Source organism: Oryctolagus cuniculus, chromosome 3, assembly GCF_964237555.1.
Source record: "Oryctolagus cuniculus chromosome 3, mOryCun1.1, whole genome shotgun sequence".
Classification (NCBI taxonomy): domain Eukaryota; kingdom Metazoa; phylum Chordata; class Mammalia; order Lagomorpha; family Leporidae; genus Oryctolagus; species Oryctolagus cuniculus.
In genome coordinates this window covers 181,931,924-181,949,102 of record NC_091434.1, presented here as the reverse complement: position 1 = coordinate 181,949,102, position 17,179 = coordinate 181,931,924, and the positions used below count along the sequence as shown (strand labels likewise).

The window sequence follows — 17,179 nt, the reverse complement described above, 5'->3', positions numbered from 1 at the left end:
GTTTACAGCAATACAGAGCTTATGTGGCCTTCCCAGACTTTTTCCGTAATTCAACTGCCAGCTGGTGGAAGAGGGAAATTGAAGAAATGTACAGCAATCCACAGAGTCCGGAGAAGAGTTTGAAGTTTGACGGCATATGGATTGTAAGAGAGTGTGTGTGTGTATTCCCGTGCATCAGTGTGTGTCTGTCTCTTTGTGCCTTAACATATGTATCCCTGAACTATAAACAAAATGATAATAATATTCCAAGAAAAATTTATACATACTAGACAGCACTTCCTCCACCCAGGAATTGCACAGTCCTGAAATCCTTTGTACCTTGTACCTTGCCTGAGGTTCTGGCTGTAAAACCTCAGAAGCAATTACAATAAATTTCCTGGAACTTTCATTTCCTCCTCACACCCTCATGGAGGTTTTTTTGTTTGTTTGTTTGTTTGTTTTTTAAATATCACCATGGCAGTCATTCTTGTTCTTTCTAGCCGCTTCCTACTGGAATTTGATTATCCTCCTTGGCTTGGCATCTACAGGAATTTATTTATCCATTTATTTCAAAGGCAGTGTTCGAGAGGCAGAGGGAGGGAGAGAGAGAGAGAGAGAGAGAGAGAGAGAGGTCTTTCATGTACTGGTTTGATCCTCAAATGGCTGCAAAGGCTAGAGTTGGGGTGATCCAAAACCAAGAGCCTGGAGCTTCTTCCAGGTCTCCCACACACATGGGTGCAGGGGCCAAGACCTTGGGTCATCTTTACTGCTTTCCCAGGCCATAACACAGAGCTGGATTGGAAGTGGAGCAGCCAGCACATGAACTGGCGCCCATATGGGATGCTGGTGCTGCAGGTGGCAGCTTTACCCACTACGCCACAGCGCCAGCCTCAGTCACTGGATGTTGAGTACATATTCACTACTGACTTGTCTCTGAACTGACAGGGTATAGCCATCTTAGAAGTAAGCAGTGTCTGTGTTGACATTTCTAGGACATGAATGAACCGGCGAGCTTTGTGAATGGGGCAGTTCCTGCAGGCTGCACGGATCCCATTCTGAACCATCCACCCTACATGCCACGTAAGGACCCTTGGCCCCCTCACCAGCAGAGCCACAGCCATTGAGAGCCGGGTCGAGGGGTTCTCTCATTTGTGCTGTGGTTTCTTGGGGGGGGGGGTCGGGGACAAATGTACTTCAAGCACTTCACACCCAGTGGGGTGTGCAAATCCCTGGGCATGTTGAGTAGTTTCTCAGTTTTTTTCAGAAAGCACATAGCAGTGGTAAAGTCTCCAAAGGACTCCTGAGCTAGATTTCTCAGGGGAATTTGCTGTCACAAAGTAATATGTCCCCCTTATCACAGAGTGGGTAGACTTTGGAGTTATACTTTTGTTCAGACACCATTCTCTCTGTGAGTTATGTGACTTTCCACAGATTACATGACGTTTCCAAATCTCAATTTATAAAACCTAAGTTGCTGCTGACAGTGTTATATTCATAACATTTTGATAAGAATTATGATAAATGATTTACACATTAAAAACCTAGAACAGGGACAGTCATGCACTGTTTGACAACTGTGTGCTCTTCCCCAATCCCTGCTTTCTCCAGTGAACTAGATATTGAATGTATCTAAAGGTAACATTGCAGCTCAGAGCTGCGTACCCTTGCAGACAGGGAAAGGCACTCATCAGAGGTCAAATTATCTCAAGACCCAGGATCCAGTCTCTTGAAAAGAAGCACAAGACACTTGGGATCAGAGCTGGCTTTAACATCCTTGTATCTTCTCCCCCAGACCTGGAGTCCAGGGGCACGGGCCTGAACAGCAAGACCTTGTGCATGGAGAGCGAGCAGATCCTGCCAGACGGCTCCCGTGTGCGGCACTACGACGTACACAGCCTGTACGGGTGGTCCCAGACCAGACCCACCTACGAGTGAGTCACTGTCTCCCTTCTCCACTGGGTACAGCCTTCAGGACGGCCAGTGATGGATGAAGCTACTGTGTAGCAATTCTTCTAAACTTCCACTTTGATTATGGTCCTGTCTAAATATTGATGGAGTTTGTGGATTCAAAAGGCTTCCGTAGCCTAGAGAGCTCATGTCAAGAGCCTCAGGTGATTACTGACGTCATACATAAGAGTGTTTGTTGTTAAATTAACAAGAGTCACTGGGCACTAACTTCCTATGGAGGACCTCTGCCTCAAAGAGTTGTATTATGAGAGTTCACAGTAGAACTTGTTCTCAAACACTTGTTTCATTTTAGTGTATCAAGTGGAGGATATTTTTATGTCTCATAAGTTTTAGCTGTAAGTATTCAGTTCCATTCCTCGATTCCTAGGTGCTTCCTTAATGATAGTTACCAGTGGCACAGGGAATGCAGAGGACAGGGTATCCCCTTTATTTCAAACTTGAATCCTCTTGTAGGGATTTCTTTATTTGGTCATTCTTTCTGGGTTGTCAATGAATGCTCTATGGAATTAGCACATAGATGTGTCTGAGGTCAATGAATGATACAAATTATCCTAAGAAAAATTGTGTAAGAGAATTCATCCTCCCTCCACCAGTACACAAAGCCCGGTGCAGTCATGGAGATATGTTCTGAAAAATGCACTGGGAGCCGGTGACATCACCGTGTGAGCCTTCCAGAGTCGCCCACACGGAGCTGAGGACGTGGGCCAGTCACTCACTGTGATGCCTGCTGCGGTCATCAGACGCAGTAACTCTGAGAACACAGGACGGCCGCAGGCGTAGAATCACATATATTTTATAGTAAATCTAGTTTTTACAAGCATTACTCAAAATAATGCTAAAATACTTTGTATAGAATATGAAAGAGGTACATCAACGGCATTCATTTGCACTAAGCAGTGTAAAGTACTGTATGTAATTGTGGGCGGGCCATGTTTTATTTGAATGGCAGTGCAGTAGGCTTGCTGACGCCTGTAGTATCACAAACACATGGAAGGTGTTGTTCTGTGGCTAACCCTGCTTATCCCATCACTGGAAAACAGGAAGTTTGGACTCGATTACAATTTTATGGGATCACCATTGTGAGTCTGAGCCATGACTGATTGGAAGAACATTATATGGAGCATGAATGCACTGAGTAAAGAAATAGCAAATTTGCAATATTTAGCGATATTTTATGTCATTAACTCACCTCCTTTCCCTCCACCAGAGCCGTGCAGGAGGTGACGGGACAGCGAGGGATCGTCATCACCCGCTCCACGTTCCCCTCTTCTGGCCGCTGGGGGGGACACTGGCTGGGAGACAACACAGCCGCGTGGGACCAGCTGAGGAAGTCTATCATTGGTGTGCAGCCTTGTGGCAGGGCCCCTGCTGGCAGGGAGGGGGCGGTGAGGGGGGAGGAGGCAGGGCTCAGGGCCTGGTCTCACCCCGCTGTGGTTCCCTTTGCAGGCATGATGGAGTTCAGCCTCTTTGGCATTCCCTATGTAAGTGTCCCTGGATCCCTCCTGGTGACCTGGGAGCTGGAGCCAGCGTTCAGAAACCCTCAGCAGGCCCCTTTTCTTGCTTCTCGGTTCAGACAGGAGCAGACATCTGTGGGTTCTTTCAAGACGCTGAATATGAGATGTGTGCTCGCTGGATGCAGCTGGGGGCCTTTTACCCCTTCTCCAGGAACCACAACACCATTGGGACCAAGGTAGGGCATTCGCTGCTCCCTCAAGTGTTGTGTGTGGTGTGAAAGGCGCCCTCCATTTGTGAGCTACAATTTCTTCAGTCGGTTTTCACTGGGGGTATCTTTAGATTATTCAACCCAGTGTCTGCATGAACAGTACTTACCTATATTCTTTAGCTTACCCTTTTATTTAGACAGTGCATCCCAAGAAGAATGCCTTATGGGAAATCTCACTATGTGCTCTTCCAGTCCGTTAGCAATATTCCGTGACTTACTCGGGCATCATCTGTGGTGTGGCTGTGTGTGGTCCCCATCAGGAATAAGCTCTCAGTGACTTCCTCAATGTCCCCTAGGCTGAGCTCCTCACAGTCCTCTTCCTCTTTTGCAGAGACAAGACCCTGTGTCCTGGAACGCCACCTTTGTGAATCTTTCCAGAAGCGTCCTGGAGACCAGATACACCCTGCTGCCCTATCTCTACACCCTGATGTACAAGGCCCACGTGGAGGGCAGCACAGTGGTGCGGCCTCTCCTGCACGAGTGAGTGTCTAGTGGGACCTCAGTGACCAACGGGTGACTTCCTGCCTTCCTTGGGGTAGCAGGGAATGAAAACAATGATTTCAGAATGGAGATAGGATTGCCTTGAGACAAACTCTGTATTCACTAACCATATGCTATTACCCCTTTCTGCACAGTGATACATGCCATAGATAATTGATAAAAGGTTCTTTCTTTAATGAAAAAAATTTAAATGATATACTTGAGCACAGGGTTGCTTCTTTTCAATTTTCACTTTGGCTGTGTGAAGCCCACCTGGCATCCATAGCTATTTTGTCATGTGTTTTCCCAGGTCCCAGTGTGCTCAGGTCCCACAAGAAGGCATTTTCCAAGTATGCTTGAGGGATCAGGGCCTTGCTTGCATTTAAAGTGTGCACAGTGAAGTCCTGTGGAAATATTTTATAGTAGAGAAAATAGCTACACCTAATAAGCTCTGACATTTAAGGTTCATGTCCTAGGACAGATGGCTGTGGGCCTGTGTGTTCCTGAGTGAGCCAGGCCTAGGCCAGCAGTAAGGATCCTCAGGTGCAGCGGGTTCCTGACCTGGGTCTGAGTTGAGGACTTCCTTCAGGGCTGGGCTGGGCTGGCTGGGCTGTGACTGTGGCCCCTTCATGTCCTCTCCAGGTTTGTGTCAGACTGGGTGACCTGGGACATAGATGGTCAGTTCCTGCTGGGCCCGGCCTTCCTGGTCAGCCCTGTGCTGGAGCCTGTGAGTAGGGGGCCTCTGGTGGGCAGAGGGTCTCGGCTGTGAGGCTGGAGAACAGTGTGGGGAGAAGAGGCCTGGTGCCGGGTCCTGACACCTGCTTCTTGTCCTGCCTCTGTCTCTTCCTGTTCTCCTGAGCCTGTCACTCAGGGACTCTGGGCCTCAGCTCCTACAGCTCTCAAAGCTGCCCAGCAATTGTGGTTCTTAGGACGATCAAATATGATGTATGTAAGTGTATTCATTTCTCTGTTAGTGGAAACGATGCATACAAGGTCAGATGGCAGTGCTCACATAATTCATCCGTTTCTCTATCGCCATTAAAAGAACTTGAGTGAACTGCGTGCAGCAGTGTGCAACCTCCCCGCTGGCTGGCCCTTCCCCTCCCCCTCCTGCAGGCCCTCTGGCCACAACAGCTGTTCCTCCAAGTCCTGCATTGGCAACTGGACTTCTGGCTGAAATACCAGCTGATCGCACCTCCTCAAATGTCACTGTACCTGTGTGGGCCCAGCATCCGTCACAGTAGGATGCTGTGGGGAGCCTGAATCCATTTTCATGAGCCTCCTTGGGGCACTGGCTCCTCATTCCAGTCCAGCTTCCTGCTCGTGTTCACCCTGGGATTTGCAGTTGTTGGCTCAAGTACTTTCCTAAGTGCTACCCAAGTGGAAGACCTGGAATGAGACCCGAGCTCCTGGCTAGGGCTTTGCCAGTCTGGGCTGTTGAGGACATTTGGGAAGAGAACTAACAAACGGAAGACCTCCCTCTCTGTGTGTCTCTCTCTGTTTCTGTCTTTGAAACAGCAATATTGAAAAATAATTTCATTTTACCTACAAATTCTTTTGTCCCTACTACCAAAACTGAATTGTTTGTCTCTTTAGAGGTGGGGTGGGGTTGATGGAGTTAGTTTATAAGAAAATGGTAATTTTTTTTCTTGAATTTTTGGTTGGAAAGAAGATTTTATGGAAGCCACTTGTTTAGGGGAGGTGCATTTGCCCCTGTTTGGAAAGTTCTCAGACTGCTGAGTTCCGGAGAGAAGTGGTCCCAAGGCATCACTATGGTTTTAGCTCTTTCCTCTGCAGACTTTTTACTCTGCCCTGGCTGACTGTGCCCACAGCCCATGCCTTGTCTGTGTTCAATTCCAGAACGCCAGAGAAGTCACCGCGTATTTCCCTGAAGCCCGCTGGTATGACTACTACACGGTAAGTTTTTCTAAATATTTATCTAATTTGGGAGTATGGTGGACTACAAGAGCTTTAGATGGGAAAGTCTTCAGGCCAAATGCTGCCCCTGGGTCCCGCCTGGTGTGTTCTTGGCCCCACAACTTCACCCCTTGTCCCTCAGTTTTCTCACCTCCAGATGGAGTAAGATCACTCCCTCATAGCAGAACAGTGGAACAACTGATGAAGCGCCTCACTCTGAGCCTGGCTGTCCACGGTGTTCGTTATGTGTCTGTTTTTACCTTTCCTGTACCACCACTGGTCCCAGAGGAGTATAGGAAAGATACTGATAACCATGCCAAATAGTGCTGTAACTACAGGTTTGCTTATACCCTCTCCTGTTCTAAGTGTGTAAGTACAGAGGCCCTTTAATCTCTTTTAATCAAATGGCTTCCTGTACAGCATAGATGCTCAGAGAATGGTTGTACCATGAATTGCCTAAGGTGTGCTGAGTTATGAGGTCTTGCGTAAAAGGCTCATGGAGCTATTTGCCCTAACCCTTGCGAGTCAAACAGTGCAATCCCATTTAGGAGTAAGGAGCCCAACAGGTGCTCATCAACACATATTTGCAGAGGTATTTTGAGTCCAAAAGACTCATCAAAGAAACGGAGTCTTTGAATAATGTTGGGATGTTCTTTGAGGGACATACATGAATCAGAGTCTGATTCTTGGGGGAGGAAAGAAGAGGCGTTTCCTTGCCCTCTGACCATCACTCCATTCCGACTTTCCGGGGAGAACGAAGTGAAGGGCTGGAGACACAACAGGAAGACAGGAGGTGGAGTGTGTCCTGGCCCCTCTCATCCAAGGGGATTGAGTAGGTTTAGGTGCGAACTGGGCAAGAACAGGGGGCGCTTCTCTCTGTCCTGCAGAGTTCCGAGTCCTCTGACTAGTTTTCTTGTTGACATCGTCCATCTGTCATTTCTAAGACACTGCTGGGTGCTTCCAGCCAAGGCTTTTGTGGGTGGGAGTAGCCAGCACTCTTTAAGTGGGCCTTGACTTAGCCCTGAGTCTGCAGACTGACCTTCCCCTTCACCAGAGTGTGCTGAGGTCCCGGTGCAGGCTGTGGACTAAGGCAGAGTTTAAAGAGACACTGCATTGGAAGGCGGATCCTGTGTGTCCAAGGTTTGAGAGTGAGGACCTGCGTACAGCTTACCCTCTGCCTGGCCTCAGTCTAGTCTCAGCCTTGCCCAGGTACAAGCCACCTTTCTGGGACGTCAGTAGAAAGGAGCACTTTCCTCTGGATTTCACAGGCAATCCGGAGCTAGTATTTGCTTCTCTTAAACACTATTATGTAGGCACATCAGGAAGTAAGTGGGGGAGTTGGATTAAAAGATAAGGTTTTTGTCGTGTAAAAATATAGAATCCAGGTATAGTTTCTGGTGTATTTTCCACGAACCCTCTGAAGTACCCTGCAATGCGTGATAGCAACTTTATATGGTATAGAAGAAAGTGATGAGTAAGGGTTAACATGAAAATTGTCCTGGAATGACTGACTTTGTATATAGTTTTTTTAAACATTTATTTATTTTTATTTACTTGAAACATAGTTATAGACTGAGGAGAGGAGACACGGAGTGAGAGAGATTTTCCATCTGCTGATTCACTCCTCAAAAGGCTGCAACAGCTGGGGCTGGGCCAGGCTGAAGCCAGGAGCCCAGAGCTTCTTCCGTATCTCTTACCTGGGTTCAGGGGCCCAAACACTTGGACTTCCTCAGGCACATTAGCAGAGAGCTGGATCAGGTAGAGTAGCTGCAACCCAAACTGGTTCCATATGGGCTGCCAGCATCGAAGGCAGAGCCTTAATCTGCTACACCACAGTGCTGGCCCCTGTATGTAGCTTTTAAATCGAAGACTGCTTTCTTCCACTCAGATGTCATTGAAGAAGGAAAGATAAAGAAATCACGTGAAAAGCCAAACTTTATGTGGGGAGCCACTGGGAAAAAAGGAAAATTTTAGTGTTTGTTTATAAAGGTTAGATAGTTGAGGGGCCAGCGTGGTGGCGCAGCAGGTTAGTCCTCTGCCTGTGGCACCAGCATCCCATATGCGCGCAGGTTCTAGTCCCAGCTGCCCTTTTTCCGGTCCAGCTCTCTGCTGTGGCCTGGGAAAGCAGTAGAAGATGGCCCAAGTGCTTGGGCCCCTGCACCTGCGTGGGAGACCGGGAGGAGACACCTGGCTCCTGGCTTTGGATCAGCACAGCTCCGGCCGTTGTAGCCATCTGGAGTGTGAACCAACAGAAGGAAGACCTTTCTCTCTGTCTCTCCATCTCACTGTCTGTAACTCTACCTCTCAAATAAATAAATAAAATCTTTTAAAAAATTAGATAGTTGAAATTAATAAATAAGTGTGTTTTTAAGTAATCTTTACAATTTTAGAAACCTATTCTTAGTTTGCTGTAGAAATTGGCAAACTGTATCCAACAGTGAAATCTGTATGTCAACTATTTTTTCAGAAATCTTTTATTTAATGAATACAAATTTCATAGGAACAGCTTTAGGAATATAGCAGTTCTTCCCCCCATACCTGCCCTCCCACCCCCACTCCCATCCCACCTCCTACTCCCTCTCCCATACCATTCTTCATTAAGATTCATTTTTAATTAACTTTATATACAGAAGATCAACTCTATACTAAGTAAAGATTACAACAGTTTGCACCCCCACACACCAGGTATCAAGTACAGATTGAGTGCAACTTTTACGGTTATTTCTCATAGTACAACTCATTAAGGACAGAGGTCCTACATGGGGAGTAAGTGCACAGTGACTCCTGTTGTTGATTTAACAATTAACACTCTTATTTTTCACATCAGTGACCACCCAAGGCTGTTGACATGAGCAGCCAAGGCTGTGGAAGCCTTTTGAGTCCACACACTCTGTTGGTGTTTAGACAGGGCCTTATACAAAGTAGAAGTCCTCTCCTGCCTTCAGAGAAAAGTACATCCTTCTTTGATGGTCTATATGACCAACTACACACTTAATATGATCACTGTAACATGTAAGATGGTGTTACTACCACCCAGCTTAATGGGATTTGGAGTCCCATGGCAAGATTTTGGCTTTGCCCTATTTTTGTAGATGCAATTTTGTTAGAACACAGTCATGCATATTTTTTTCTTGTTATCAAAAATACCTTCTTCCTTACCTCTAAGTATCTGTACTCAAATGGGGGCTTGTGTACAGGATTGGAGATGCATTTGCTTGTCCTAACAGGGTGAGTGGAAGTTAGCTCTGCCTCCAGTGGGGAGATGGAGAAGATGCTCCCAACATCGGAGGAGCACAGGGCAGCCTCCCAACAAAGACTTCTCTGGCCCCAGAGGTCAAGAGCGTCAGCGTGAGCAGCTCTGCTGTGGTTGAGAGGACGGGGGCTGGGTGTTCCTTTTGGGAGGAGGCCCTTGCCTTGGGTGAGACAACACTTCACACACATGGAGCAAACACAACAGCAGGTGTGCTAGGCTAAAGCTAAGGTCCCTCAAGAAAGTCAGCTCACCTGGATCTTCGCTGTGCAGCAGGAATCACAGGTGTTCGTTAAGGGGGTGAGAGGTGGGTGCTGAGACAGAGTGGAAACATGGAGACAAGTACATAGACTCTAGGGGGAAGTCTCAAGTGCCACTGTGGAGGCATTGCAGGGACCCATAAGAAGTGGATGAAGGCATCGTTCCACCACCTCCAGCAGTGCTCTGTGACACAGAACGGGCTGGAAGCAGTGTAGCTGGGACAAGGTTCGATGTCGGGTGACTGTAAAACCCAGAGAGTACGAGTCTCTCCCAGGACACTGTGGCAGAAAGTCAGGGCTTCGTGAGCAGCTGGGCACATGTGGGGCATGGAATTCAGGAGTGTGCTGAAGGGTCACGGACAGGCAGCACATCACGGGGTGGACGAGACGGCTCCCTCTCATCTCTCCTGTTCTGCCCACAGGGTGCGGATGTTAATGCAAAGGCCCAGTGGAAGGTCCTGCCCGCCCCTCTTGACCACATCAACCTTCACGTCCGGGGCGGCTACATCCTGCCCTGGCAGGAGCCTGCGCTGAACACCAACCAGAGGTGAGCGTGGACTGGGGTCCCCTCTCCACGGCAGTTAGTGCACCGCTCTGTAATGAAGCCCAGCAGTGTGGAGGCATGGACGCTTACTGCTGATGGACGGAGTATTTCTATCTCCTGTGACACTATTGACACCAGAGAAAGATGTCAGTTTTGCCTTTTTGCCTAGGAAAAAGCAGAGCAATCTGATACTGGTGATGTTTCCCATTTGAAATTTCAAGGAAACAAAGGTTATTTGGAAAAGTTCTTTGAATACCCAGTCTGGGTCTCTTACATAGCTATCGTTTCCCACAGTCGGCAGAACGCTCTTGGTCTCATCATCGCCCTGGATGAGAACAAAGAAGCGAAAGGTGAACTCTTCTGGGATGACGGAGACACCAGAGGTGAGCATGTGATGATAAAGTCTGTTTCCAAGCCTGCGTCTTTGCCTTATGGGCCTTTGCTGCTGCAGGTCCTCAGCTGGGGGAGAAGTCACAGCAGGTGCATTAGCAAAAGTCATTCAAGAGAAAAACCTTGTTTTAGTTTGCACCATTCGGCAACAATGGTAGTGAACTGCAGATGGAAGGAAAACATGTTCACCTGCTAGAATTCTCTCCGTTGGCCAGCAACACACACATACACACACATACATACACACACATACACACATACATACACACACATACACACATACACACACATACACACATGTACACACACATACACACACATACACACACATATACACGCATACACACATACATACACACATCCACACATACATACACACATACATACACACATCCACACACATACACACATATACACACATACACATACACACACATACACACACATACACACACACAGGCTCTCACTTTACTGTCACTGGGCACCTGGGAGACATGGTTTTGAGCCTAAATCGCTAATTCAATATGTAGATATCTTTTCTCTAAAATACTTATGAATACATGATGATGTGAAAAACATATCCATGCCAGAGAGGCGGTGAGACATTCTATTTTAGAGTGTGTATTTCCAGCCATACTTTTAAGCTGATTTTTATAGTTCCAGTATTTTAACAATTCCCAGGGATCTAGCTTAGAAAATTGCTGAGGTCCTTGCCATGGAAGCATTTGGAGGGGAGTTTTTCCAGGTCTTGGGACTCTGTCCATAATCTTATCGTTTTCAAGACGCTGCTTAAAAAAACCTTTCACTTAATTCCTTAAATGACAAATGTTTAATTAGCAAATGAAATGGAATTATTCAAGGTGCATAACATGATGGTCTGATACACAATTGTCACTATCAAATTAACAGTAAATCTGTCACCATTACTGTGCACCAGATGCCCAGAGTTGGCTCATCTGGTGATTGGAAGTCTGCAGCTGAGCTTTGACCACCACCTCCCCATCTCTCCACCACCGTTCCTCCTTGTGCACGGATGAGCTTGATTATTCCAGATATAAATGAGATAGTGTCACATTTGTCTTTTCGTGTCTGGTTTATTTTACCTAATACAGTGTGCAGGTTCATCCGTCTTGTCACACAGAATTTCCTTCTTTGTATGACAACAATACTCCATTTCCTGTAGGTACCACAATTTCTTTATCCATTGATTAGTTAGCAGACACATCATATCTGTATCTTGGCCGTTGTGAAAAAGAAATTAGAAATTTTAGTCTAAGCTATAAAATTCCCAGAAGAAAATCAAGGAGAATTTTCCATGTCATTGGTGTTGGTAATGATTTTTTGGACATGACTCCAAAAGCACAGGCAATAAAAACGAAACAAAAATAAATCTGTGGGATCGATTGCAGCAAGGTAAAAAGCTTCTGTGCAGCTAAAAAAAATCAACAGTGTGAGAAGCCAACTTACACATGGGAAAAATTGTAAGCCACACACGTTAATCTGGGAATGTACTAATTCCAGTAATACATAAGGAACACAGTAGTAAAAAGCCCCAAATAACCCAATTTAAGATGCGAAAAGCATTCAAATAAATGTTTCCAAAGAAGACAGCCAAATGCCTGAGAGTACCTGAAAATATGATCAGTTATTAATCAGAGAAATGAACATCAAAAATCGCAGTGAGATATAACTCACACCTACTAGGATAGCTTATTATGAAAAAGGAGCTTATAGATGCTGGTGAGGGTATTGAAAAAGGAAACGCTGTTCCTGGTACAATGTCGCTCCCCCTCTTCGTGGAGGAGCAACACAGGACCCTGCGTTGTTCTTCTGTCTGCTCGGCCCTCCCCGGGTTTGCTGCTGGTTCTTCCCGGGTTGGCTACTATCCCTTCCACCTCCGTGGAAGGGCGGTTCCCCCTGGCCGCATTCCCCACTTCCGCAGGGGAGCGGCACACCGCCGGCCGGCTTTCTCGGGGGCTGCACGGGTTCCCTTAGATGTTCCCCATAGATGTTCCCGGTGCATGCCGTCTCTCTCCTCCTTTATAGTCCTCTTCCACCAATCCCAACTCTGCTACCCACACGCCGAGTACGCTGCTCTCCTCCAATCAGGAGCAGGTCCCACAGTTTATTGGTTGAACTGGAGGCAGCTGTGTAGAAGCTGTTTCCCTTCTCAGTGCCATATTGTGGGAAAGCAGATGCATAGAATAAGTCTTAATTCCAGTAACTTAGTCTAGTCCGAGTTGCTCCCAGTTGCTCCCCACAGATCCCCCTTTCTTTTTATTTTTGGCATTGATACGCGCCTGTCTTCGGTGCCCCGCGGCACACACTCTGCTCTGCTTGCTAGAGTTGCCCACAGGTGCTTACAAGTCCTATCAATCAGGCAAACCGAATCCGGGTCCTCTCTTCGCCATGTTGTGAGGAGGTTTTTAGGCGCTGATGCGTGCCTGTGTTCGGTGCCCTGCAGCGCATGCTCTTCCCTGCTAGAACTGCCTGCAGGTGCTTAAAAGCCCTACCAATCAGGCAAACCGAATCCAAGCCTTCTCATTGCCGTATTGTGGGGAGGCTTATTGGTGTTGATAACGTGCCTGTCTTCGGTGACCTGCAGCTCATACTCTGGTCGAGCTGCCTGCTGGTGCTTACTGCCTTACTAATCAGGCAGACCAAATCTAAGCTCTCTCATTGCTGTGGTGTGGGGAGGCCTTATTTTTCTCTATCTCCGGGCATTCCTATTTCTCCTATTTTACTTCTATCTACCAGCATTCCTATTTCTCTCATTTTACTTCTAAACTTCTGTTTCTCTTATCCCTGCGGCTTTCCGGCGCCCGCCCCGAGGCTGCTTCTCGGCGGCTTCCCGGCTCTGAGCCGCTTCAGCCCGCATCTCTCCCATCTGCGCGGCTTCCCGGCTTTGCGCGGCTTGGCTTCGCGCGCTCCGCGGTCTCCACGCCCTTCGCGTCCGCACCACGGCCTCACGCCAGCCCCGCGTTCCCTATCTATTCACGCCCCGTGCTCTCTCTGCACGCGGTGGCTTCCGCGAGTCACACAGCGTAGCTTACGTCTCCGCCACTAGCATTCAATCCAAGTTCCCCAGACTAACCTGGCGAATTCCAACCTGGCGGCCCACGTCTCTGCCTCTGGTTCCAGATCTTCGCCTCTTGCTCCCCGGGGTGACTTGAAGAATTCCAAGGTGGCTTACGTATCCGCCTCGGCCTGCACTCGCGGCTTCATCTTCCCTAACATTTTTCTCTACCCAGTATGTTTCCCTAAGTTTTCTTCCAACAATATTCCTCCCTCATTTCTCCTGGCCTCTCCCCACAGTCTGTATCCAAGTCTAAGTTTCTTATAGGTTTCACTTTCACTTTCAACGTGCAGTCCGTATCTGAGTCTAAGTTTCTTCTTGCTTTCACTTTAAATCCTAACTTCTTTCCCACAGTTCGTATCCGAGTCTATGCCTAGGCTTTCGATAGCTTCTTCCGGCACCTTTTCTGTCCGGCTTTTCCCTAGGCTCTTTGCTAGTCTCTCTCTCCGGTATTTTCCCACTTCTTCTTGCTTCTTCCCTCCTAGGTTTCCTATCCGAGTCACGGCACCATTATGTCGCTCCCCCTCTTCATGGAGGAACGACACTAAACCCTGCCTAGGCTTCATATCCGAGTCACGGCACCATTATGTCGCTCCCCCTCTTCGTGGAGGAGCAACACAGGACCCTGCGCTGTTCTTTCGTCTGCTCGGCCCTCCCCGGGTTTGCTGCTGGTTCTTCCCGGGTTGGCTACTATCCCTTCCACCTCCGTGGAAGGGCAGTTCCCCCTGGCCACATTCCCCACTTCCGCAGGGGAGCGGCACACCGCCGGCCGGCTTTCTCGGGGGCTGCACGGGTTCCCTTAGATGTTCCCCATAGATGTTCCCGGTGCGTGCCGTCTCTCTCCTCCTTTATAGTCCTCTTCCACCAATCCCAACTCTGCTACCCACACGCCGAGTACGCTGCTCTCCTCCAATCAGGAGCAGGTCCCACAGTTTATTGGTTGAACTGGAGGCAGCTGTGTAGAAGCTGTTTACTCCTCTCCCAGCGCCATATTGTGGGAAAGCAGATGCATAGAATAAGTCTTAATTCCAGTAACTTAGTCTAGTCCGAGTTGCTCCCAGTTGCTCCCCACAGTACAACCGTTGTGCAAATCAGAACGGAGGTCCCTCCAGAACTTAAACATAGGTCAGCCATCACTCTAGCATCCTGCTTCTGGGTGAGCATCCAGCGCAAGTGAGATCAGTATCCTGAGGAGGCAGCTGCAGCCCAGTGTTCATCGTAGTACTGTTCCTAGTAGCCGAGCTATGAAAGTAACATCCACTGATGGGGGTGTGATTCAGCCGTAACAAGAAACAGGTGGTGCCATTTGTGACCGATGCAGCTTGAAGGGGAGGCGGGGGAAAGCCCTGTCTGTGGTGGGCAGGCCAGACTGATTTGTCTCTCTCTCACTTTCAGATACTGTGGCAAACAATGTTTATCTTTTATGTGAGTTTTCCGTCACCCAAGTGAGTAATCAGTTTTTATGAATCTAGGTATAGACTTTTGTCTGACCATCAGCACACATGTGCGTGTGTGTGTGTGTGTGTGTACCAATATTTCAACTTCATATGAACTGATGACCACAGCTGAGCACATTCCCATTTTAATTTAGCTCCTTGGCTTTTTTTATATTGTCAAAAGGGGGCAATGATGTGCATAAAGATAAATCAAAACAGCTAGCATTTATAATGACAGATTTTTTAAATGTGTGTGGTTTTTTAATTTTTTATTCAAGGGATTATTACAATAAACGCTACTCCTAGAGCACACACAGTAGAGCTAAGTGACGCTCAAAGTTTTAGGACAAAATACTGGAATGACTTGAATCTGTGCGACAGACATGGCTTTGTGCTGAATTTTCCTTGTTTTGCAGAACCTCCTGGATGTGAAGGTTTCACAGTCAGGCTACAAGGACCCCAACAATTTATCATTTAAGGAGATTAAAATCTTTGGGACGCAGGAACCTAGCAATGTTACAGTGAAGCACAATGGTGTCCTAATTCAGACGTCTCCTAAAGTCACTTACGATTATAACCTGAAGGTAAAAGTCCATTTTGTTGATACGTTTATTGAGAATTCTTTGTAGTATCAAGGCACTCGTGCTTACCAAAGTCGCATGAGTTCCTAAAGGGCCAGAGCACATTCTAAGGCATGTGTAGGGAGACCAGAGGGCTGGGTTGGGGAACAGAGATGACAAGGTGGCCAGAGCACCGGGTCCGGCATAATGATGAGATTCGACGTTTGGTCCTGAAAGTACAAATCAAGGATGCATTTATTATGATGTTAGAAATCCATTAGCATGCAGCTGATCATGTACATGGCAAGGTGCAAGTCTTCAGGAGAATGCAAGTGAGCTAAGTAGATGTCTGTCAAAAAATCAATTGACCTGAAACCAAAGGAACACTTTTGTTGTTGAATTTGGTGGTAGGGAGACAGTTTATACTCAGCAATCTATTCTGAAGGAGGCAGCAAAACCAAACCAACATATAGGATATGGTAACTTTTGTTAATTGGCTATTCAAAGTTTAAGTGCTGACCAAAATTTCAAGGCTCAGCTGGCCCTTCAACGATGGTATCTCTTGTTGGGATCTGTTAGTTACAGTTGACAGGAAACCCCAAGTGATAATTTAAATGATTGGGATTTTTTTTCCTTTCTGCAATAAGAAATTGAGAAAGTAAAGAGTTGCTGACGTTGGTTCAATGACTGGAGATTTTTCAGGATTCAGGTGTCTTTGTTCTTGGGGTTAGAAATAGCTGCTTAGTTTCAGGTATCATGCCCCTGTGTGTGTGTGTGTGTGTGTGGTGTGTGTGTGTGTGTGTGTGAGAGAGAGAGAGAGAGAGAGGGAGAGGGAGAGGGAGAGGGAGAGGGAGAGGGAGAGGGAGAGGGAGAGGGAGAGAGAGAAAGAGAGAGAAGGAGGGAGGAAGGGAAGGAGGGAGAAAGACCATTAAATCAAGAAGACATTTGGTTAGTAGTGATGTTCAGTAGATTTGAACTTACCTCTTAAAGGTCGCAGCTGCCTTTTCTGTATTAAAAACTGAGCTTTTCTTGGAGCTTGGGTATTCTAAACTGAAATAATGAGTAAGTGTCACTATGTTCCTAAATCTGTATATATGAAATGCATGAAATTTGTATACCTTAAGTAAAATTTAAAGAAATAAAAATAAAAAAGAGATGTTATATGTAGGGCATACAGCTAGTAGTGTCTTCAAAAACTGGCAAATATTTATAGAAAAGCCATTTGCCTGGGTTAAGCTTTCCAAGATTATTTATCAGAATAACTAAATCCAAGGATGGAGAAATGACTTGCATTATCAATCTGTGAATTTTGTGTAACCAACATTGCTAGTATTCACTTTTTAAAAAAATTTAAAATTAATATAAAGAGAACAGATTTTGTGCATTCCACAGGTACAGTTTCAAGAAGACAACCCAACTTCTCTTGCTCCCCTGTTCTCTCCAAATCCCCCTCCCTCTCTCCCATCTCTTCATCAGCTTTTTCAAAGACATAATTTTAATCCACAGGCTTAATTTTCCACTAATCATAATACTCAATAAGTAAAAAGTAGGAAGACCACATTTGCACAGAAATATAGACAAGGTCTTAAAAGACAA

At 46.8% G+C, this 17,179-nt stretch overlaps 1 protein-coding gene across 1 annotated transcript in view; it reads left to right on the top strand.

Moving 5' to 3' along the window:
* The window catches only part of MGAM (maltase-glucoamylase), an 87,187-nt gene that overhangs the window by 7,849 nt on the left and 62,159 nt on the right, over window positions 1-17,179 (top strand). The window contains exons 7-19 of the mRNA XM_070069891.1: window positions 9-143; window positions 972-1,059; window positions 1,772-1,910; window positions 3,155-3,288; window positions 3,394-3,428; window positions 3,521-3,637; window positions 4,002-4,150; window positions 4,793-4,877; window positions 6,011-6,067; window positions 10,000-10,124; window positions 10,416-10,504; window positions 14,983-15,032; window positions 15,440-15,607. Of these exons, the coding sequence (XP_069925992.1) occupies window positions 9-143; window positions 972-1,059; window positions 1,772-1,910; window positions 3,155-3,288; window positions 3,394-3,428; window positions 3,521-3,637; window positions 4,002-4,150; window positions 4,793-4,877; window positions 6,011-6,067; window positions 10,000-10,124; window positions 10,416-10,504; window positions 14,983-15,032; window positions 15,440-15,607 (1,371 nt within the window). The remainder of the gene's footprint in view (window positions 1-8; window positions 144-971; window positions 1,060-1,771; window positions 1,911-3,154; window positions 3,289-3,393; window positions 3,429-3,520; window positions 3,638-4,001; window positions 4,151-4,792; window positions 4,878-6,010; window positions 6,068-9,999; window positions 10,125-10,415; window positions 10,505-14,982; window positions 15,033-15,439; window positions 15,608-17,179) is intronic.